The sequence below is a fragment of the Quercus suber genome, unplaced genomic scaffold (assembly GCF_002906115.3).
Source record: "Quercus suber isolate HL8 unplaced genomic scaffold, Cork oak 2.0 scaffold_806, whole genome shotgun sequence".
Taxonomy (NCBI): domain Eukaryota; kingdom Viridiplantae; phylum Streptophyta; class Magnoliopsida; order Fagales; family Fagaceae; genus Quercus; species Quercus suber.
The window spans coordinates 112,618-137,423 of NW_027070241.1; the positions used below are offsets into that span (position 1 = coordinate 112,618).

The 24,806-nt window shown below is 39.2% G+C and overlaps 1 protein-coding gene across 1 annotated transcript; it reads left to right on the plus strand.

The window, feature by feature from the left end:
- Window positions 1–19,929: 19,929 nt before the first annotated feature.
- Window positions 19,930–22,365, plus strand: LOC136064949 (uncharacterized). The gene has a single exon (XM_065767442.1). The coding sequence runs from the start codon at window positions 19,930–19,932 to the stop codon at window positions 22,363–22,365; it is 2,436 nt and encodes an 811-aa protein (XP_065623514.1).
- The last annotated feature ends 2,441 nt before the right edge of the window (window positions 22,366–24,806 follow it).

Below are 24,806 nucleotides of genomic sequence, written 5' to 3' on the forward strand. Positions count from 1 at the left end.
CAAACCTCTCTATCTCAAATTCATTTTCTCTTGAACACAAACTTTTCGATTTTGTAATATGTAATACATGACACACATAACATAAAATAAAATGTATATAGTTGACTCGCAAAATCTCTAAAAATCCATACCTCTAAGCACTTAACACACCAATTAACCCCCTTGGCGGGAACGCAAATTCTGCTCCCATAGTTGGTGCAATGATGAAATCCCAAAGCAGCTTCCTTTAAGGGCTTACGACCACATCAAATTAGCCACTATGAACACCAACCAAGAATCCTCCATAGCCCACAAACCACTTTCAACCTCTCTATTCAATTAAATGTTTGAAACTTTGTTTTTTTTTTTTTTTGTTTTTTTTGAGCATGTAATATTTGAAACTTGAAAGGGTGGAGAGCTATATATTTTGATAATGGTTTAAATTGGGATGGAGTTGGTCTTAGTTTAAATTGGTATCAGTTTTTCTAAGTAAGTAGTAATCCGAAATTCTTATTAAAGATCTGAACATGGTTTTCTTTCTTTCTTTCTTCTTCTTCTTCTTCTTTTTTTTATTTATTTTTTATTTTTTTATTTATAAATTTTAAGAATTTGAATTTCAAAACATATACATGTGTTGCATATTTATAACTTCCTTCAGGTTTTTTAATAGTAGTTATCTGAAAATCTTGCTAAATTAAAAAAAAAAAATTTGGGGAGAAAACTTGTTAAAGATTTGCATGGTTTTTTTTTTTTTTTTTTTTTTTTATATAAATATATATAAATAAAATTCTGGACTTGGTAGTGGTATTTAAATTTTATGGATTTGTTTTTAATTTCAGTTTTTTTAGCAGTAGTCATCCAAAAGTTTTGTTAAAGATTTGAAAGTAGGGTTTTTTTTTGGGGATAAATTTGAAAGTTTTTTTTTTTTTTTTTTTTTTTAGGGAAAAGTTGAACATGGGTTTGAAAAAGTTATCCACAAATTTGGAAAAAAAAGTGGCCGAGTAGGGTTTTTTTTTTTTTTGGATAGAATAACAAAACGTGGGATATATATATATATATATTTTTTTTTTTTTCAAAATTGAGATAAAAGAACTTAAAAAAAAAAATTTAGTTAAAATTTAGGAGTTTTTAAATCAGTAATTTTACATGTATAACCCTATTACTTAGCTTTACAAACTGGTAAATTTGAGAGTATTTTAGGCCTCAAAATTGAGAAACCGAAACAGAGGAAGCTCCTTAAATAGTAGTATAGATATAAAATGTTGTACAGCTAACGAAACATTAAATTCAACAAAACTAATATATATCTATTATGAAAACAATAAAATAAAACAAAACTATTGTACGTAAAATGCTGTACAACAGTGATGATGTGCTGAAATCGTTAGTGAGTTGTAGGCTCCAAATCACTCTAATGGGTACCTGTGGAATAAGAACAAAAGGCAAACAGAAGGCATCAGTGTAGTACCGGCCAAGAACCCTCTGAAGATCAAGTCAGTAAATGATAAACCTTTAAGAATTCTATAGTGAGAGAGCTAGGGGTTTTCTGCATACCTGAGAAAAGAAAGGGTTTGATGCTTATATAGTGGTGAGTGGTGAACTAAGATCCCTTGAGAGTGGGGATTTTTCCTTATGGAGAAGATCTGGTATTAGGGTTTTCGAGATTGTAAGGTGTCTTTCCATATGAGGGAGATATGAATTAGTAGTAGGTTCATCTTTCGTGATATGCAAGATGTTTCCTTCTATGAACATTTGTGAGGACCAAGTAAGGTCACGCTGGACTTGTTAGCTTTTTCTTTCACTCCGTCGACCCTGCAACTTGTCGGGTTTTGGTGTGGCTTCGTTGCTTTTCATTTCATCATTCTTTATCCTTTGTATGCTTCTACGAAACTGACGGATCCATAGGCGTCATCAGTTTCCTTCCATGGCGTGTCTAGGACTATTGAATCCTTAGTAAAAAATACCCCTATCAATTGCTCCTTACTCCATGGCTTTGTCGGTTTTAGCTGATGGGTTGTAGAGTATCATGAATATTTATGACCATTAATTAGAGCTTTATTGAAAAAGGTGTCATTAAATGGCGTAAGCAGCCTTGGGTTTAAATGCTAGGTGACACATGGCACTTGCTGGTTGGCCTCGTTTCTAATCAGAAGCATCGCTTCGTATGCCATGCCCCCTCTCTCTATAAATAGTTCTTCCTTCTCCTCTCATTTTCTTTACTTCTTTTTGGGAACTTTTTGAGACCAGAGCTGTTGCACTGTCGTCTACATCACCCGTCAATCATGACCTTATTGCTTTTGAGGAATCCATCGTTTCGATCCACCGTCCGTTTATTCTCGTAAGTTTCTTTTCCCTATTATTTTTATCTCTTACTTTTTGGGCGGTCATCATTTGTATTAGAGACCCGTCGAATAGATTCTTAGAAAACCTCCATCGCTTGTAGGTGAATAGATGTCAAATAGAGAAGTGACGAGTAAACAGTAATCGTCAGTTTGTGAGGGTGTGGGCTACGACGAGATCTATCCATCAAGGTGTGAGCTCGAGGAAGATATCCCTTGGTCCCTAGAAAGGGAACCATCTACCCACTCCCCTACCAAGGAAGAAAAGGAGGACGAGGAAGATAAGGAAGGGAGGACGAGGAAGATAAGGAAGGGAGGACGATGAGGGAGATGAAGAGGATGAGGGAGAGAGAGTTGACATGGAAGATCAATTTAAGGGAGTTGAGGCTGTAGGCCAAGTGGACGGGGGTACTTGGCCTTTTATTCTCCCTTTAATATGGACGGTCAATGATTTTTATCCTATGATGTCTGATAAGGTCTTCTACACCCTTCGCGACCATTATTAAATCCTTGAGAACATCCCCCTTCGTTTGCCTAGGAAGTTTGAAAAGTGCTACTTTTGGAGGACTGCAAACGTCGGCGTGTACGATACCATGTTCACTACAGGGCTGAGGCTGCCACTGACGGAGTTACACTCAACTTGCCAACTACTTAGGCTTGTCTGTCAATCAGATTGCCTCCAACACGTGGAGAATATTTATTGGCGCAGAGGTGATATGGGGTCAACTTAGTGGTGGCAATCATATTCTATCTCTCAACGAGTTCTTTTATTGCTATAAACCCTAGCAAATCTCCTTGTCGAAGGGGATTTACCATTTCTTGGCAAGGAAGACGTTGCTTAGGTTGGTGTCAGATATGCCTGACTCCGATAGAAATTGGAAGAACCGTTATTTCTTCGTTCAAGGGAATGGGATAGTATGCCTAATGATTTTGATAACACTTGGGGGATTGTAAAGGAGTCAGGTAGGTTGTTAGTGTCTGCTTTTATTTTAGCTTCGTCTATTTTGGTGATGCTCCTAACATATTTCCTCATTGTTTTTAGGTCTCCGTCTGCAAGTTAGCGATGAGCAAGAAAGCTTCCACCGACGAGTTTGGGCCATACCTTTTGAGCAAAGGAAGTGGAAGGATCTGGTCATCCTTGACATTCTTCACGCGTTTTATGGTGGCTGTGAACGGATGCTTGTAGCCTGATGGTAGCATGTTTTTTTCCTGTTGACGTAAGTCTTAGTTTTAATTCTTTATTTGGTCCATTTGCCTTCTTTTCTAACATTTGTTGTCATCCTTTTACAGAGATGGACACAGGTAGACAAAGGGTAATGGTGAGGAAGTCTGTTGCTACCCATAAGCACCAGGGTGGGGCTTTAAAATCAGCCTCTAAGGTGGGTGCTAAGGCAGCCCCCAAGGGAAAAAACAACGCAAGGATGACTGTCTGTCCAAGACGGGGACGGATTGTCTACCGAGGATAAGCAATGGAAGTCTTCTTCGTCCCCTGCCCCCTCCTCGCCATGGAGTAGGGAAGGGTCTGATGACAGGGAAGGGCCCCATTGCCCCTAATCTCGTCTAGAGGTTGGTCATACACAAAGACTATGTCATTAAGAAGGTTAATTTAATCACCAAGGAGATGGATCTGGATCTTTGTGGCGAACACTCTTCAGAAGACTTAAGGGCGTCCGATCTCTATGACCTGTCCAGGGTATCCTTTTTTCACTTATAATACTATGCATTTTCTTTGTTCTCCTTATGACGGTCATTTGTGTCATAGGCATTGGTATGGATGAGAGCCCTTTAGTATAGGTGCATGGCAACCGAGGGGGTAATCTGTTGGTTTCGCAAGTGTTAAGAGATGGAGAAGAAAGAATAAGAATAGTATAAGGAGGCCGTCCGCACCCTTAATAAAGAGCTAACTGCCATGCTTGCTGCGCTTGCGAAGGAGACTCGTCTACATGAGGAGGCTGGAAAAGTGAAGGTCAATCTAATGACAGAGCTGGCTGCTGTTCATGATCAAATGGACAAGGCCAAGGCCAACGCCGTGGCAGAGTTTTGGGTTTCTTAACCCCTTTTTGATGCATGCGGTGTCTACTATGGCGACGGGTTTGATGACTGCTTAAAACAAGTTGGATCCATCTACCCTGATCTAGACATGACCCAAATCATCATAGATGACATCGTACCGCTGACTCCTAGGGGAGATGATGCTGTCAGCGACGAGACCAATGATTCTGTTCATACGGTTGAGCAAGAGGTGAAGGATGATGGTGTGGGCATTGCTCAGCCTGCCCCTGAGGGCCCCGACGCTCCCGTAGCCTCATCAGTAATGGATCCGTAGACTAAGGATGGCCTGACTACTGTGAATCCGACTGTTTTTGACACTCTTTCTTCTTGATTCCTACCATTCTCCTTTTAAATTTCTTTTTATGGGTTTATTTGTAAGACAATGATTAATGCCCCCTTCTTTTGGGTTTTTATGTAAAAATATTTCCCTTTTTGGGTTTACATCTACTACTTCTATCTGTTGCCTATTCTTGTTTTATTTTTATTTTTAATATAATTGTGTATATGCCCCTGTTGCGTGGGTGCCGTTGGTATTCTATTTTATCCGTCCACCTTGTAGGAAAAACTTTGCATAACTTGATACCAAGTACCTGTCGATTTCCTTGGCCATCCGTCCACCCCGTAGGTAGGACTTAACATAATTCGGGACTAGGTATCCATTGGTATTCTTGGTCGTCCATTCACCCCGTAGGTAGAACTTAGTATAATTTGAGACTAAATACTCGTTGGTATTTTTTGGTTGTCCGTTCACCCCGTAGGTAGGACTTAGTATATTTTGTGAGATCTAAATACCCGTCAGTATTTTTTGGTTGTCTGTCCGTCCCGTAGATAGGACTTAGTATATTTTGCGAGACCAAATACCCGTCGATATGTTTTGGTTGTCTGTCTGCCCAGTAGGTAGGACTTAGTATATTCACTAAAAGGTAGAAAGTAGAGTCGCATTTCTGATATTCCGTTCTTAATAATAAAAGAAACTTAACATCCTTAAAACTTAAAAGAACTAAAAAGAGCTTAAAAAGAAACTTAACATTCAATTCTGATAGGAAAATAAAGGAAAGCAATAAAATAAGTTGCTTTGTCTACTATTGGTAGTACTTCCTCAAGTGCTCGATGTTCTATGGGTGATGGAGCCTCTGTCTGTCGAGGGTTTCCAAGTAGTAGGTCCCTCTTCTATTGTAGTCGATGATCTTGTAGGGTCCTTTCCGATTAGGGCCTAACTTACCCTGTGCGGGATCTCTGGTAGTCATTGTTACCTTCCTTAGAACCAAGTCCCCTCACTTCAACCCACTAGTGAAGACAGTGACAAGGACTTTGTCGTCAGCTTCATCAATCAAGAGAGCCTCTTTGTTGAAACAAGTCACGTACGACCTCAGGCTTTCGTCTTCCCATTGCTTAATGTTTAGTATGGCTGTGGAGGATCTTCTATGTCTCTGCCCTCCAATAAAGTGTGTGACGAAGTGTCCACTCAACTCTTTGAACATGAAGACTGTGTTCGAGGTAAGCTTACTGAACCATACCCTTGCTAGCTCTTTCAATGTGCTAGGGAAGGCCCTGTACATAATTTTGTCTAGAACTCCTTGTAGGTGCATGAGGGTTTTGAACGACACTAGATGGTTAAGGTAAGAATAAACCTACTTGATTTGTCATATGCTTCTAATTGCGGTATCTGAAACTTCACTGGGAGGGGGAAGGAAGTCACCTGTGCAATGAACGGGAAGTCAGTCTGATGGACCAACTCATCTAAATTGGTAGATACCTGTCCCCTCATGGAAATCATCATCATGTCCATCTTCTCCTTCATCATCTGCATATCTGAGGCCATGCGCAGTACATCGACTTCCATTTTGGAGAGGTGGCTAGTATCTTCTGGGCCATCCCTTTTGTTGGGATATTGCTTTCTTCCTAGTCTTCCCTTACCTATCTGTCCCCCTTCAGTGGGTGACTACCATTTTGCTTGTTGACATCTCGCTCATCGCATGGGGCTTCCTAACACCGCTCGCTCCTTTGGTTTAGCTGTTGCTCCAACTCCTTATTATGTCGGGTTAGCCATTCTACTGTTGCAGCCAGGGTTTACACCTATCTCTCTAAGGCATTAGAGGGGTTTCCTGTTTCCTGGTTGATGGTAGCCATTGAACATGTTTGAACCATGCAACTCTTTTGTCTTAGAATCGTTGATATGGTCAATCACAGTCGTTGCTTCCCATAGATGGCACAAACTAATGATGTGTTGAAATCAATAGTGAGTTGTAGGCTCCAAATCACTCCAATGTATACCTGTGAAATAAGAACAGAAGGACCAAACAGAAGGCACTGGTGTAGTACCGGTCAAGAACCCTTTGAAGGTTAAGTCAATAAATGAGAAACCTCTAAGAACTCTATAGTGAGAGAGTTAGGGGTTTTTCGCATACCTAAGAAAAGAAAGGGTTTGGCACTTATATAGTGGTGAGTGGTGAACTAAGATCCCTTAAGAGTGGAGATTTTTCCTTATGGAGAAGATCTGGTATCAGGGTTTTAGAGATTGTAGGGTGTCTTTCCATATGAGGGAGATATGAATTAGTAGTAGGTTCATCTTTCGTGATATGCAAGATGTTTCCTTATATGAACATTCGTGAGGACCAAACAAGGCCACGCTGGACCTGTCGGCTCTTTCGTTCACTTGTTGGCCCCCCACCTCGTCGGCTTTTGGTATGGCCTTGTCGCTTTTCATTTCGTCGTATTTTATCCTCCGTATGCTTCTACAAAACTGACGGATCTATAGGCGTCGTCAGTTTCCTTCCATGTCGTATCTAGGACTATTGAATCCTTAGTCAAAAATACCCCTATCAAGCAATATAGAATAGAACTTCATTACTATATACTAGGCCAAAAGTGAGCTGCATAGTAGTGCTTAGCAATTAGCACACAGACAACTAGATGAGAGAGCAGCAAAAGAGAGAGAGTGAGAGAGAGAGAGAGAGAGAAAGAGAGAGGTGCACTTAGGGGTGTCAATGTTTGACCCAACCCGCGAACATGACATGAACCCGACATGGGTTTTTTTGGGTTAAGGTTGGGCCTTAATGGATTTAGGTAACAAACGGGTCAACTCAAAAGCGACACGATAAGAAACATGTTATAAGTGAGTCAACTCACGTAACTTGCAATAGACACATTTGACATGCTAATTTATTTGTATCAACTCGAAATGACCCACTTAACATAACCCGTTTAATTCGTATAACAAATAAATATTCATCTTATTTTAGATTTATCAAATACCTTTTATATCCAACATATATTTTAAATTTAAAAAGAAAAGTGAGTAATTACAAAAATTTACAAGGGATATAATTGAAAATTAAAACTTTACAAACCCTAGATCTCTAAACCTTACAAACCCTAAATCTCTAAACCTTCTTATAAATATCTAATTTATTTTTAGTTTTATTATTTTTATTTTATTTTAGCTGTACTACTCTTTTCATGCCTAATTCTCAAACTCAAAGTGTCAATTCTCAAATCAGTTATTTCTCTCTCTCTCTCTCTCTCTCTCTCTCAAGTCAGTTATTTTTTCTACATAATGCTTTTGTACAATAAACTTCGAACCCACGTGCCTTGTGTTTTTCTTGATTGCATGATATGGCCCACTTGTTTTTGTTGAACTATGTTATTTTATTTTTGTTAAACTATATTATTTTGAATTTGGGTTGAAGTGTATGCACTTCTTTTGGAGTGTAAAGAACTTATTTCTAGATGAATGTTACATTTTTGTTGAACTATATTATTTTGAATGTGGATTGAAAACTTGAAGTGTATGCACTCCTTTTGAGATGTATAAAAAATGATTTCTATATGGATGCTATATTTAATATTATGCAGGTTGAAATGGATTGTGTTACATTTATGTCAACCCAACACGACTCATTTATTAAGCGTGTCAAATAGGTTGGGTCAAGTTAACCCGCCTTATTAACTGGTCGGGTTAGGGTCGAAGGATCATGACACGATTATTAAATGGGTCGGGTTAGGGTTGAGCCATTTAGTCGAATACCTCTACCTCGACACGACACGAGCTTGACACGCTAACCCGAATTGACACCCTTAGGTGCACTAGTAGTGCCACTAAGGAATGGCATCATGGACTCGTAGCAAGACCAGAAGCAACAGATTGGGACAGTACAGTAGTACACATAGTAACCTTTTTTTTTTTTGTGAGAAAGTACACACAGTAACCTAATTTGTTATTTTTCTCTTATTTTTTCCTTTTTTTTTTTGGATTAAAAGACTTATAATTTTATATGGTTCCACTTGTTCTCTTCTTTTTTCAGCTGGCTTCAAAGGTTGAAAGTTGATGACTTGGAATTCTTCAATCAACGTTCTTGCTTTGTGGATATTCATGGCTGCAGATTGGCATGGCTTATTGTGTCCGACTTGGTTTTGGTTGAACCATATACTCCAAGCTATGGTTATAACTAACTCCAACACGCCATTGCCTACATTTTGGAGAAACTTGAGGTACCACTAAAGATAAATGAACTCGGGAAAATGGAAACCATGCATGTCCAGTGGGAGACTCAAGAGAGTCCAAACCTCCTGAGCTTTGGGGCAAAACCAGAATAAATTGCCATTGCTTTCAGTCCCTAAACCATAGGCCTCATAAGTCGGATCATTAAGAATTTTTTGGTGACAAAGGTTAGCCTTAGTGGAGAGTATATTACGACAAGCACACCATGTAAAGTTTTTAACCTTATTTGGCACATTGAGACCCCACAAAAATTTCCAAAATTTTCTACAATTCTACCCATTCGAACCTTTAAGACTAGGATTGGATATGGATGAAAGAGCCACCTTATAGGCATTGCTCATTGTGAAGTGACCCTTAGATGTGTATGCCCAGATTAAGCAATCAATGGGACATTTAGAACTAAAGGGAATGCCTAAAATTGTATTAGCATCATGAGAGGAGAATGCTTGTCGGATCACATCCGCTTGCCAAGTATTAGATGAGGGGTTGATGTTTAAACTGAACTTGGCAACAATAGGTAATCCAATTGGTGGTGAGGTCAAGTTGAATTTGGATGTTGTTGGCGACCACTTATCAAAACATAGCCCAATAGATTCTCTATTCCCCACCTACCATCTACAACCCTGTATATTTTTAGACCCTTTAAAACATAATCAGATTAACCTAGTTAATTAGCCAAGTGATTACTTAGTCAAAGTTACAAACAACATAAATACAATTCAACCCAACTACTATCTGTCAGTTGCCAGTGTAGACAGCAGCCACGACTGAATTAACCTGTATATTCCTGAAACACTCAATAAACACATAAACGCATGTGTGGAAAATACAAGTAAACCAAAATAAAAAAAAAAAAAATACTAAAAACAACTAACAGATATGCAAACTAGCTCTCCCCCTAAGTTAGATACATAAAAAAAAAAAAATTATTTTCTCCCCCTTTAAAAAAAATTTTCACTCCCCCTAAACAAAACAAACAAGATTCCCACATTTCAACTAATGTATTAGAACTTCAATTTGTATTATGTTGGCAAACCATGATCAAAACATAGAGTCTAAGTTTAGGCTTGCTCAAAGTATGTTTATTTGTAAAATTGGAATCGAGTGATTGCAGAATTTATTGGACTAAATTTGCAAGGCTCGATTGATCAAAAATTAAACTCGATCGATCAAAGCACGTGCAGATTTATTTTTCTGCAGAATTCCAATTTAGCCCAAACTCTACTAAACGTATTAGGTTTCAAGTAGAACACTCCTAGTATATAAAGGAAATCCTAAGGATGTTTTTATAAGCTTTTTGAGACATTAGAGTGCATTTTGTGCCTCTTTTATAGATCTAGGGTTTTGTATCCAAAAACTCTCAAAAGTTGTTGTTTATGCTGTGTGTGTGAATCTCTTGTGAGATCTAGAGGTATTTGCCTTCACATCAAGATTATGTCAAGAGTTTGATGATCGATTCAGTTGCTGCATTAAGAGCTTAAAGATTCACAAGCGGGAGTGCTTGTACTTGCTGTGAATCCAAGAAAAAAGTAGTCCGTGGACTCGAAGCTGTCACATAATCGTGGTAGTAAGTTTTCTACTCGAGGTAGCAATAGGATGTTAGTGGTCTAAGTCGCTATTGTGTAAACTTCAAATTTTTTATAGTGGATTTGTTTTACCTTGAGGATAGCTAGGTTAAATCCTCCCCAAGTTTTTTATCGGTTTGGTTTTCCTAGGTTACCATATCGTTGTGTTTTTTATTTTTTGCACTTTACAATGATATGATTTATCTATATTAACCTATATCTGTTTAATTTGACTAAGCAATCACTTGGCTAATTAGTTAGGTTAATCTGGTTGTGTTTTAAGGAGTCTAAAAACGTACAAACCCTTTTCCACAATTGATTAGGCCGACATAATGCTTCTCCAAGCATAGGAAAGATGATGTAATCTCTAACCCTATTTGGCTAGTAGCGTAAGATTGAAAGCCTTTAAATCCCAAAAACTCAACCCTCCTTCGTCTTTTGGAAGACACATTTGTCCCAACTTAGGCATGCCATTTTAGTTCTTTCATGCGTTTGTCCGCACTAGAAATTTTGAACCATTGATGTCATTTCATCATACAACGTGTTTGGGAGCTTGAACATGCTCATAGTATAGGTAGGTATTGCTTGAGCCACAATCTTAATTAATATTTCTTTTCCAGCGTGAGAAAGTAATTTTTCCTTCCATCCCGATAGCTTATTATCCAATCTTTCAATAAGTTGCATTAATTTTTCCTAACTAGTGATGGAAGACCAAGATACTTTTCATGTTGTTGAATGACCTTAGCGCCAAAACGAGTTTTGATTTCATGTTGGATATCTGGAGATGTATTTCCGCTAAAAAATATCAAAGTTTTATCTCTATTTAGCTGTTGCCCTGATGCTTGCTCATAAGTTTCCAGAATCTTCTCTAAATTGAAACAATCCTCCATAGTAGCTCGATAGAAAATGATACTATTATCAACGAAAAATAGATGAGAAATTTTCGAAGCACCTCTACAAGCCGCCACTCCCCTAAGTAGTCCCTGGTCTATTGATAACTGGAGTAGAGATATGATTAGCCTTCTTCACACAACAAGAATAGTCTCCTTGGTGCAACCCCCTAGAAGGGATGATATTACCATATGGTTTCCCATTAATTAGAACAAAATAAGACACTGTGGGAACACATCTTTATATATCTTGCTAATTTGGAATTTATTAAAGGTGAATAAGGAGTTTTGTGAGGGACATGGGCTGATTAATGGGCTAGATGGTGGATTTGATTTTTTTTTTTTTGGGTTTTATTATTTTTATACCAAATTTAATTGTTTGATTTTTTTTTTCTTTCTTTTTTCCAATTATTATTTTTTTTTTTTTTTTTTTAAACTCTTACTAGATTAGCTTAAAATTTTGAGAGACCAAATTCTCAGGGTAGGCCGATGAATACATTTTTGTGTAATTTTTAGATTTGTTACCAATTGTAAAGGAATATGAATGAAAAGTTTCAAAAGCTAGGGGGCCATGGCCCCCTGGCCTAGCTCCGCCTCTGAGCTCAATTCAAGCATCTGACATGAATGCGTGCATTTCTTTTCGGGTCTGGATTAGGTCCAGTGTCCAGTGACATTAGATCTGTTAGAATTGTAACACGTATTTATTTTTGAACACATGTCACAATCTTAACGGGTCCAATGCACTGGAAACACTAGACCCAAACTACCCCTTTCTTTTCAATGCAAAAGTACATTACGTGTTTGATTCAATGTATGGTTATGATACACGCGACGTGTATTCTTCTACTGCTGCAAATTGGTTTGACAAGCACTAGCTAGAATTTATTCAATGTGCAACTGTTAAATAATTGAGACAAGATTTATATACACGACAAGCACTAGCTAGGGTTTGGACCCAGTTACAAAACTTAGCCCTGCTTCACCATGTTTGTTTCAACGTTAAATATTTTCTAAAATATGTGTCATTTCTTAAAAAATGAAATGTTTAAATAAGTATCTCATTTACCCGTGTTTGTCAAAATCGTTGAAAATAAGTTGAAAACAATCACTTAGAAATAAGTCATATTTTTAATCGAGTTTTATGTTGATTAAAGATAGCTTTTTTTCTTTTCTTTTTCAGATATTTTTTTCATGCTACCAAACACATACACACAAAAAAAGGAAAAATTAAATTCACATAGGATTTTTCAACGTAACAAAGTGTAAATTTTACTTTCTAGTAGGCCAACTAATTAATATATAAAACGATACTTTTTTATTTTTTTTTATTTTTTTTTATGTATATTAAAAATTCACCTAGTAACAATCCTATATTATTTGTCTTTCCAAATCTTGGTCACTTTAACGACGTCTAGCTCCTTTTTTTTCTTTTTCTTTTTTTCTTTTTTTTGCTTAGAATGACGTCTAGCTCCTTGTCCAAATTTTTGGTATTTTTTCCATCCCAAATTATTTGGCCTACTTAAAAGTTCCAACTATTTAAGAAAATATCATGAAATGCCTTATCTCTTTATAAATAAGTTATAAGCTTCCTAAATTACCCTTAAACAAATTTATAAAAAATTTAAACAATTGTGCATATAAAAAATAAACTTTTTTTTGGCTAAGTAATTTTCAAAGTTGTTAGAGCATCTTTATCAGCTGTGCCATATGTGCCAAATGTTAAATATTTGGCACATTTGGCACACCAAACACCATTTAACCTCATTTATCAGATGTGCCATATCCCATATTTTTTGCAACATTGAACAGTACCGTGACAAATTTGCCACGGTACGGATGCGTGTGGCAAAATTTTTTTTTCTTTTTTTATTCCTCTCTCTCTTCTCTCTCCGTCATTCTCTCTTCTCTCTCTGTTATTCTCACCTCTCTCACCTCAATCCTCTCCTCTCTCTCTCACCCCAATCCTCATCACTGCTCTTCCACGCCCACGCCGACGCCAACGCCGACGCCGATGCCGATGATCACTTCCACGCCGACGCCGACGCCGACGCCGACGCCGATTTCTCTCCAGCAATGGTTTTTCTGTTTTTTTTTTTTTTTTTTTTGGCTGTGTTTTGATGGGTTCGGTTCCGACGGAGGTGGGTGGGTTCGGATGGGCTAGGCAATGACGATGACGACGATGAAGATGGTGGGTTTGGAGTCTGGGTTGACTTGGATTATTTAAAGGTTTTGGGTTTGGAAGTGGGTGTGGGTGTGGGTGAGGGTGTGGAGGCGGTGGGTTTGTCGGGATTTGTGGTTGAGGTGGTGGCTGTGGCAGTGGTGGGGCTTCCGATTTGGTTTTGGTGGGCTATGGGTTGTGGGTCAAAGTTTTGGGTCAGCGGCATTGTGGGTCGAGGTTGTTGATTTCCGATTGTGGGTCAAGGTTTTGGTGGGCTATGAGTTTGTTTGTTGATTTCCGATTTGTTGTTTGTTCCGATTTGTTGTTGTTGATCAGGGAGTTCCGATGCAGTTGTTTGTTGTTTGGTTGATCAGGGAGTTCCCATGGGTTTCTGCTATTTTGTTGTTGTTGTTGTTGTTGTTGTTCTGATTTGTTCAGATGGATTGTGGCTGCCACGTCGGCGGCAGCGGCGGCGGTGGCAGCAGTGTGTGGTTGTTGTGGTTGTTATTTATTGGGTGAGATATATTATTTTATTAGGTTGTTTATATTATTTTAATGTGTAAGAAATATTATTTTAATATATAGAATTGTAGTATAAAACATCTGATAAATGGAATGTTGTAAAATAATGTGGTAAAATAATAAAGTAGGGTTTTAGTGTGGCAAAATGGCATAATTTTTGCCACATCTGATGCGGATGCTCTTATAGATTACAAACTCTATTAGTGTATTACAAGTCTACAACTACAGTTACAAACTCTATTAGTTGTAGATTACAAACTTATCTTCAAATTTTAATACAATTATTGGTAAATTCTACAGCGGCATAATGAAAATGTTAATAAAATAATAGGGTTTGACTTTTTAAATAGGACTTAATTTTGGGACATCTTAAAAAGGAAAACAAGCCAAACAATTTGGGCCCGAGGAAATATTGTTTTATACTTATTGGCTTCATGATTGCAAATTTGCTAGGGCCCAACTGTCCCCATAAAATGTTTCATGATAGTTCAATTATTGTTATAAGCAGACATAGTTTATTTTGAGCTACAAGACCATCGGGGGAGAGAGAGAGATGGTGAAAGCCCCCTTCTATGACAAAAATGGACTGAAGAAAGGTGCATGGACTCCAGAAGAAGATGATAAGCTAAGAAGTTTTATTCAGAGATATGGCCACTCAAATTGGTACAAACTTCCCAAGCTCGCCGGTATGAAACTATATAATATTATTTTAAAGAATGGATTTTGGTTTTCTTTTTCTTTTTTAAATAATAAAAAATTTATGTAGGTTGATTATATATATATATATATATATTTTTTATAAATTACCTAGGGTCCTATCATTTGTCTGGGTGAAATTTTTATTTTTTCAGTGAATATGAATTTGAACTTACTATTTTAGCATTCCATCTAAATTAGAAGATTACAAGAGACAATTGAAAGGATTTTCATCTAGAAGACAACATTATTAAGCAATAAGATCTTTTCCTGCACGTTGTTCCTCACTCTTTTCATGTAACAAAAATTCTCTTCATGCATCATGCATAAAACTTCATTATATATGTATGGCTTTGTTACATTAATTCCGTTTATATAACTTTTAGTTATTTGTTTCTGGCAATTATACATGTATGTGTGTGAGAGATAAGAAATGAAAATAATATAGTATGATGTAACATTAATAATACTAATGAGGTTTTGGACAGGTTTATCAAGGTGTGGCAAGAGTTGCAGGCTGCGATGGTTGAACTACCTCCAGCCAGGTGTAAAACGTGGAAACTTCACCAATGAAGAAGAGGATTTAATCATCAAGTTACATGAAGAAGCTGGAAACAAGTATATATAAAAAAATTTCACTTTTTAACACTTTGTGACATACATACTTATATATATGTATATATATAATACTATAATCTATTTTCACTTACCTGAATAACCAAAAAAAAAAAAAAAGTATTGTTAAAATCATTGCTCATAAAGACTGCAAAAGTGAAGATAATCCCTTACCTTGAACCATGAACAATATTTTTCATTCTTCTGATGCAAAGTATAACTTCTTAAAACTATAAATCAGCTCAAAAAGGCTGCAAAAGTGAAGATAATCCCTTACCTTGCGTTGCTTGCTTACATTAAATTGGTAGATATTCTCCTTGATAATGATGCAGCATCAGAATACTAAGTTTTTTGTATTAGGAAGAGAAATGAAAATTCTATCCCTTCACCCTAATGTGAGTAAGTAGGTACTAGAAATCACATAGTCCCAACTCCCGAGCATGCCTAGAAAAGAAAAGGTTAAAATTAAATACCTAATCCTGAATGCATACTTCGGTTTTGTGGATGCCGCAGCCAAGGTTTGAACCCTGACCGTTCATTAGGTTGGACATGCTGATCCCAGCACTGAATATAATCATAAACTTTAGAGCATCGCCATTTTTAGACAACAAAAATTTTTACAACTTACAACTATGGTCGCAAGTTATAATTGCTATAACTTTATTTTCATATGGATTTATCACTAATGTCATTTTTATTATACATCAATCATTACATTATACAATATTTCATCTCAACAACAGTGAGAATATAAGAAACATTTCTATTTTGCTAGACTTACTGTCATTGCACATCTTACTTTTCTTTTTTTCTTTTTCTTTTTTTTTTTCTTTTTTTTTGACTTAAGGTTATAGAATTGCTGCACATCATGATAGCGCCAAACATGTGGAAATTAGGAGTGTGCATCTAACCCACCAATTTGACGAAATCCAACCCAACGCCTTGGGTAGGTGGGTTGATTTTATTTTGAGCCTCGGGTTGCGTCGGATTTAGGATGATAGCTTTTTTCAATCCATTTGACTCAACCACCATATATATATATAAGTATATTTTAATGCCCTTATTTTATTTTTTTTAGTTTGATTTATTTTGGTATTTTGAGAATTAATTTTGATAAATTTAGAAAATTGAAATATAATTCAAACATATTATATGAATTGTAATAATTTATTTTCTTAAAAAACTTAAATAGTTGATGAAAACTCAAATTTTTTATTATAAAGTATTAAACATGTAAAAACAACCCGCTACTCTTCCCGAAGCCAATCCAACTAATGTAGGTTGAGTTGGGTTCTATACAACTACACAAGTGATGGGTTTGATTGAATTGAAAATTTCTTTACACAACAAGATCAAGTTAGGCTGAAAAAACCCGCCATCTCCATTCATGCACACTCCTAATAATAGGAATATTAACAATCCTTATCATCCCATACTCCCATCACCTGTGTGGTATAGATGAGGATTCAGCTTGTATCTGTGAAAACCCTCTAATTTTATTCAACAACAGCTTAGGGAAGAAACGGTATGAACCCAAATATGTCTTGGGCCCATTTAATATATAAGTAATGTGTATTATTATGAGCAATGTTGGTGGGCTAATCTCCAACAAAATCTAAAGTGATGGCTCAATGGGGACCATTCTAATTTCCACATTCGTTTCAGGTAGAGGAAATAGTTGGCTCGATGGGCCTAACTATCTTATTTAACTTTTTTTTTTCTTGAATAAAAAAGGGGTTTTAGTGTGGACTTATTGACCTTATACCACGTAATGGTAAGATGTAACAACATGTGTACAATTGAGACTTTGATGAGGCTATTATCATGGATTCTGTCGCACTTTTTGGTATTATTTATGGGTCTCATTGTATTATTAAATTAATTTTTAACTTTTTTTTCCTATACTTTTAGCAAAAAGTTTTCAATTTCAACTAAATAAAATGTTTGCCGATCCTAAACTTGTACTTTCCCTGCTTTAAAGTTTAAAGTTTAAACTCATAGTCCCAAACTCACAATCTATTGTAACTCTAATATCCCAATTGTAATAAGAGTCAGAGTTATAGAGTTATAGACCTAGCTAGTTAATGTTTTTTTTTAAAGAGAGAGAGATAGAGAGAGAGGAGAAATTCCATTTTTGTTACTTAAATTCCTTTTATTTTTTTGAAAATCAAAAGATAACAATTTTTTTTTTTTCAGAAGTAGCAATTAAATCCTTAAAGTTTAGAAAATACTAAAATTATCTAATTTGGTCTACACATTAATTTGGATATTAATGAGTCATGTAGTTGAGGACATTTATAATAATAAAGAAAGGTTTATGTTGTTTAGAAATTACTAGTAGAATCTATTAGGTGAAATAAAATTCTCATATAGCCAGCCACCACGACGTCTCACTATTTTCACGTGGAATTTTTTTATTTTTTTATTTTTTTTAATTTTATGGGATTTTCACGTGGAATTGATATGAAATATATAGAATAGAATAAGGTTTTTACTATTTAACCTTGATTTTTTATATTAAAAAAAAAATCTACATTTCATATTTGGTTGATGAGAAAAAGTTGTGAAAGTACAAGGATAAAAAATTGAGTAATAATTTTACAAACTTTCAAAACTCTAAAGACCAAATTGAAAAATAAGACAATTTTTAAGGACCAATTAGATCATTTAACACACTTTCAAGATTTAATTGCTAGGTTTGAAATTCTAGACCAACTGAATTAGATAATGGATAAACTTAAAATAAATAAATTAAAAAAAAAAAAAAAACTCATCCTTTTAATATTTTGAAATACGTGGCTCAATATAAAATTCACTTGTGCATCTAAAGCCTCTGTTATGCTCTACGAATTGCAAGTCCTGCCACAAAACTGGCATCCCACTAGCACACAAACAAATTACATTTTCTTGATAGAATGGTTTTACCCAAGTCACAAAATTTTCTTGCGTCAAAAATTAAGAAATATTAGGAAGCTTACTTCAGATTTGAACAAGTGCACACCTCTAAGCACCTTGAAAAAACACAATAGAAACTGAAAGGGAAGAAATATGGGCTAGGGTACCTAGTGTGATTAGACGGGCTAATTATAGTCCGCAGGCTAAAAAAGAGACAAGCCTGTTATGTGCAAAGCCTGACGTGGACGAACTCGAAATGGACGGATGGCAGAAGGATGGGCTGATCATCCACGGGCTTGTTGGACCTCTTAATGGGAATACTTGTGGCCCATTCTCGAAAAGCCTTAAACAGAATCCTAGTGCAAGGTGGATTCTAGAATTTACGTATATTGGTGAAGATCTTCCCTATAAAAGGAAGATTTGTCCACCACGTTTCGGACTCTAAAAAAGATGATTTCTACAAGGAAAGGACTTCGACTCCAAGCGAAAGAGGGAAAACTTTTGATTACTATAAAAGCCCCAATACTCTCACTAATCAAGGTACACATTATTTACCCTCTCTAGCACTCTAGAGTTGTGAGAATATTTCTGACTTAAACTTCGGAGGGCATTTGGCCGGCACCACACCGGTGCTCTCTGATAGGTTTTCTTCTTTGTATTGTGTAGGATCACGTTCGAGCGCGAAAGCATTGTGTGGCTCACTGGTGAATTTCTTAACTTCATCAGTTGGCGTCGTCTGTGGGGAAACGAAGAGTGATCAGACGTTGCTTCATCCCTGATACAGAAGGGTTGCATGGTGCTCACTCGCTCGATGGCAACCACCAACGACATCCAAAGAGAGGAACCACCCACAACCGCACTCGAGAGACAGGTTCGGACTCTCACCGCGGCCGTGGAGCGCCTCACCAAACAAAATCATGACCTAAAAGAACAGTTGCGTCAGAGGAACACAGCACTCAACAACCAGAGGGAGGATCAGGAAGGTACCAACGCCATGCAAAGAGACCGAGAAGGGCCTGAAGGGAGCAACACTCCCCAAGCAGGCTAGAACGACAAAACACGAGCCTCCCATCCCTCATGGACGCAACTCCTCTGCCTATCTTCGTAGAGATGCAGGCGATGAAGGAACAGATGAAGGTCATGATGAACGCCCTTAAGGGACGAATGTCCAGCGATCTCGACAACCTAGTGAACCGGACTGACTCTCTATTCACCACCCCCGTCAATTCCTTTCCCCTACCACACAAGTTCCAGATGCCACAGATAGAGAGTTATGATGGAGTCAAGGATCCTCTAGATCACCTGGAGACATTCAAGACCTTGATGCATCTACAAGGGGTACCGGACGAAATCATGTGTAGGGCCTTCCCCACAACACTGAAGGGTCCCACGAGAATTTGGTTCAATCGGCTGACGCCGGACTTCATCAGCACTTTCAAAGAGTTAAGCGCTCAATTCACCTCACACTTTATAGGGGGACACAGGTACAAGAAATCCATGGCATGCTTAATAAGCATCAGGTAGAGAGAGGACGAGACGTTAAGATCCTACATAACCCGCTTCAATAAGGAAGCACTCTCGATCGATGAAGCCGACGACAAAATACTGGTGGCGGCCTTCACGAACGGGTTGCGGAAGGGTAAGTTTTTGTTCTCACTATACAAAAACGACCCCAAAACCATGTTAGAGGTACTCTACAGACAGGGCCATTAAATACATGAACGCAGAAGATGCGCTACTAGCTTGGGAGGAAAAGCCCAGGAAGAGAGAGCAGCAGGCGGACGTACAGCAGGATCAAGGGCAAAAAAGACCAAGGATAGGAGACAGAAGGGACGAAAAGCGCCCTAAGCCCTCGGGAGGAAGGTTCACGAGCTTTACACCTCAAAACGCCCCGATTGACCAAGTTTTGATACAAATCAAAGACAAGGGGACGCTGACGTTCCCAGGGAAACTAAAAAGCGACCCAAGCAAACGGCCGCGAGACAAATATTGTCGTTTCCACCGAGATCACGGTTATGACACAACCGATTGCTATGATTTGAAGCAGCAAATTGAGGCCCTCATTAGACAAGGGAAGTTGCAAAAATTCATCAATAAAGAGAGAGTGGATCCCAATCGCCAAGAGCCGGCCCCTCGATGGGATAACGAGTGTCTTAGACCCCCCATCGGAGACATAAGGATGATCGTGGGAGGAACCACGACTATTGGTTCCTCCAAAAAAGCTCGAAAAACGTACCTCAGATCGGTCCAGAACGTCCAGCTAATAGGCTCCGCGCCTAATACCACACGGATGGAAAGCCCCATCATTGGATTCTCTGAAGAAGACGCAAGGAGACTTCACTATCCACACGACGACGAGCTAGTTGTCAGCATACGTGTGGGGGACTATAATGTCCATCGAGTATTAATCGACAAAGGCAGCTCAGTAGACATTTTGTACTATCCAGCATTCCAGCAAATGGGGATCGACAGAGTGCGATTGATACCAACGAGTGCTCCACTTGTCGGTTTTGGAGGAACAAGGGTATTCCCAATAGGCTCGATCACACTCTCGGTAACAGTGGACGATTACCCACAAGAACTCACTAGGAATGTAATGTTCCTTGTGGTAGACTGCTCGTCCGCTTACAATGGAATTCTCGGACGGCCCACACTTAACTCGTGGAAAACAGCAACATTGACGTACCACCTAATGATCAAGTTCCCTACAGACCATGGGATTGGGGAGTTGCGAGAGAACCAGGTGGCCGCCTGGGAATGCTACATTGCCATGTTAGAAATGGAAGATCATCATCAGACGATGTGCGTAGAAGAGCAGCGGACAGTCGCGGAACCGGTCGAAGAGCTGGAGGAGATAACACTCGATGAGTCAAAACCTGAGCGAACGACTAGGATAGGGACAATGGTCGGCCAGCCGGTGCGCCAGGCCCTCGCGGCATTCCTCAGGAGGAACCAAGATGTATTCGCATGGAGCCACAAGGACATGCCCGGAATCGATCCTTCTGTCATGGTACACAAGCTTAATGTGAAACCCGCAACCCCACCCGTCCGGCAGAAAAAGCGAGTGTTCGCTCACGAGCGGGACCTAGCAATAGCGGAGGAGGTTAGAAAACTACTCGAGGCGGGTTTCATTCGGGAAGTATATTACCCGGAGTGGTTGGCGAACGTGGTTATGGTCAAGAAGGCTAGCGGGAAGTGGCGAATGTGTGTCGACTTCACGGACCTTAACAAGGCATGCCCAAAGGATAGCTACCTCCTCCCGCTGATAGATGCACTGGTCGACTCTACAGCCAGACACCAGCTCCTAAGTTTTATGGATGCCTTTTCAGGCTATAATCAGATCAAGATGAAGGAAGCTGATCAAGAGAAAACGTCATTCGTCACCAGCCAAGGACTTTTTTGCTATAAGGTGATGCCATTTAGACTCAAGAACGCTGGGGCAACGTACCAAAGATTAATGAACAAAATGTTCACGCACCAGATCGAGAGGAATGTACAGGTCTATGTTGACGACATGCTAGTCAAGAGCCTGCACGAAAATGATCACCTGAACGAACTCCAGGAGACATTCGATACCCTACGATCATACAACATGAAGCTAAATCCAAGCAAGTGCGTATTCGGAGTAACGGCGGGAAAATTCTTGGGGTTTATGGTATCCCAAAGAGGAATAAAGGTCAACCCAGAAAAGATACGGGCCATCATGAAGTTGGAACTGCCAAGGACAGTAAAAGACGTGCAAAGCTTGAACGGCAAAGTTGCTGCTTTGAACAGGTTCATCTCCAAAGCAACGGACAAGTGTCTACCATTCTTCCGCATCCTAAGGAAATCATTTGAGTGGATAGATGAGTGTCAGAAGGCATTTGAAGACCTGAAGAAATACCTCACCTCTCCACCCTCGCTCAGCCCGTCCAAACCAGGAGAAGACCTCTATTTGTACCTAGCAGTTTCGCGGGTAGTAGTGAGCGCGGCCTTAGTAAGAGAAGAGGAAGGAACTCAGCGACTCGTCTATTTCATAAGTAGGGGATTCCGGGGGGCTGAAGAGAGGTACCTCCAGATGGAGAAGCTCGCCTTCGCACTGGTAACCGCAGCCCGAAAGCTCAAACCGTACTTTCAAGTCCATACTATCATCGTCTTAACGGACAACCCCTAAAAAAAGCAATGAGCATCCCTGAAGCTGCAGGACGAATGGCCCTGTGGGCGATAAAGCTGAGCGAGTTTGACATACATTACTGACCACGAACTGCAATAAAGGGCCAAGCAATGGCGGACCTCATCGCCGAATACACCCAAACGGAGCAGAAGGAGGCGCATGCCCTCAGACAATGGAACATCCACACGGATGGATCTTCAAACAAGCAAGCTAGAGGCGCCGGAGTATTAATTCAAACCCCTGATGGAGAGAAAATCAAGTGTATAATTAGGCTGGACTTCCCAACGACCAATAATGAGGCCGAGTATGAAGCGTTGGTGGTAGGATTAGACCTCACGAAGGCAGCAGGTGCCGAGGCCATGGTTGTACATTGCGATTCGCAAGTAATAATCAGTCAGATTAGCGGCGCCTATGAGTGTATGGGGGAAAAGATGAAGAAATATTTGGAGGAGGTCAGGAGCTAGATCGGCACCCTCCAAGTCACATTCGTCCAAATCCGAAGGGAGAAGAACGAATGTGCTGATCGTCTTGCAAAAGCCACCTCCGCGGAGCTTATAACGGTCCTCGATCAGGTATTGTCGTTCATCCAGAATTTCTCAATCATTGACAAAGGAGCAAAAGTGCAGGAAGTAAATCCTGAAAACAATTGGACTACGCCGTTAATAGCATACCTGAAGGCAGGCACGCTTCCAGACGACAGAGACGCAGCAAGAAAATTGAAAGTCCGAGCTTCGCGATTTGTAATGATCAATGATGTCTTATACAAAAGGGGGTTCTCACGACCATTCCTAAGGTGTTTAGGCCACGAAGAAGCAGACTACGTAGTGAGAGAAGTCCACGAGGGTATCTGCGAAAACCATTCAGGGGCACGGTCCTTAGTACACAAATTGATCCGAGTAGGGTACTATTGGCCTACAATGCAGAAGGACGCACAAGCCTACGTCAAGACTTGCGATAAATGTCAAAGGTTCAGCAACCTAATTAGGCAACCAACCGAAAAGCTGACACCCATGACGGCCCCCTGGCCGTTCGCCCAATGGGGACTAGACATCATGGGCCCTCTCCCGACGGCTGCACGAGAGCTGAAATTTCTGGTAGTAGGGATCGACTATTTCACTAAGTGGGTGGAGGCAGAAGCCCTGACAACTATCACGGAGAGGAACATCAGAAGTTTTGTATGGAGAAATATCATATGCAAATTCGGAATACCAAGGGTACTCGTCTCTGATAACGGAAAACAGTTTGACAACAAGGCGTTCCAAGATTTCTGCTCGGAATTAGGCATCAGAAATCACTACTTGTCACCTCCACATCCATAGGCCAATGGGCAAGTCAAAGTCACAAACCGGTCCTTACTCAAAATCATCAAGACCCGGCTCGAGGGGGCAAAACGCATCTGGCCTGACAAGCTACCAAGTGTCTTATGGGCATATCGTACTACGGCAAGAACGCCCATGGGAGAAACACCATTCAGACTAGCATACGGAAGCGAGGCTGTCATTCCAGCAGAGATAGGGCTTACAAGTTATCAAGTGGAGAGCTACAATGACAATAAGAACGAAGAGGCTTTACGGCTACAACTAGACCTGGTCGACGAAGTTCGGGCTACAGCCGAGCAGAGGTTGGCCCGATACCAGAACCTCATGGCAAAATACTACAACTCCAATATTAGACATAGAGATTTTTAGATCGGAGACCTTGTGCTACGGAAGGTGATGGGAGCAGCTAAAGATCCTTCACAAGGAAAACTTGGCCCCAACTGGGAAAGACCTTACAAGATCTCGTCATGGCAGAGAAAGGGGACCTACCACCTCGAAACCATGGATGGACGGAAGCTACAACACCCATGGAACATAGAGCACCTTCAAAAATACTATCAGTAGAGACGGTGTGAAGATATCAAGAACATCAGCATTCCCCGTTTTTTCAGTTTTTCATTTTCCTAGTTTTTATTTGAATCAGTTCTTTTTATAAGCACTTCTTTTTTTTTTTAGCCCAAGGGGGCAGGCATTGTTGACTTATTACAAACATATGGTTTTCGGTTAATAAGAGGAATATTCAGGCTCGACTATGTTTGTCAACTATGGACGGAGAAAAACTAAGTCCACAATCAGGACGGATCATCCTAAAAGGATGATAACTCTTAAAGTCCAGATAATGGACAGACCAGAAATAACGTCCACAAGCTGGACGGATCATCCTGAACGGATGATAACATTGTCCTAAAAATGGACGTATCATCCTAAAAGGATTATAACTCTTAAAGTCCAGATAATAGACGGACCAGAAATAACGTCCACAAGCTGGACGGATCGTCCTAAAAGGATGATAACTCGTAAAGTCCAGATAATGGATGAACCAGAAATAACGTCCAAAAGATGGACGGATCATCCTAAAAAGATGATAAACTCTTAAGTACAACGACGGACGGATAAGAAACA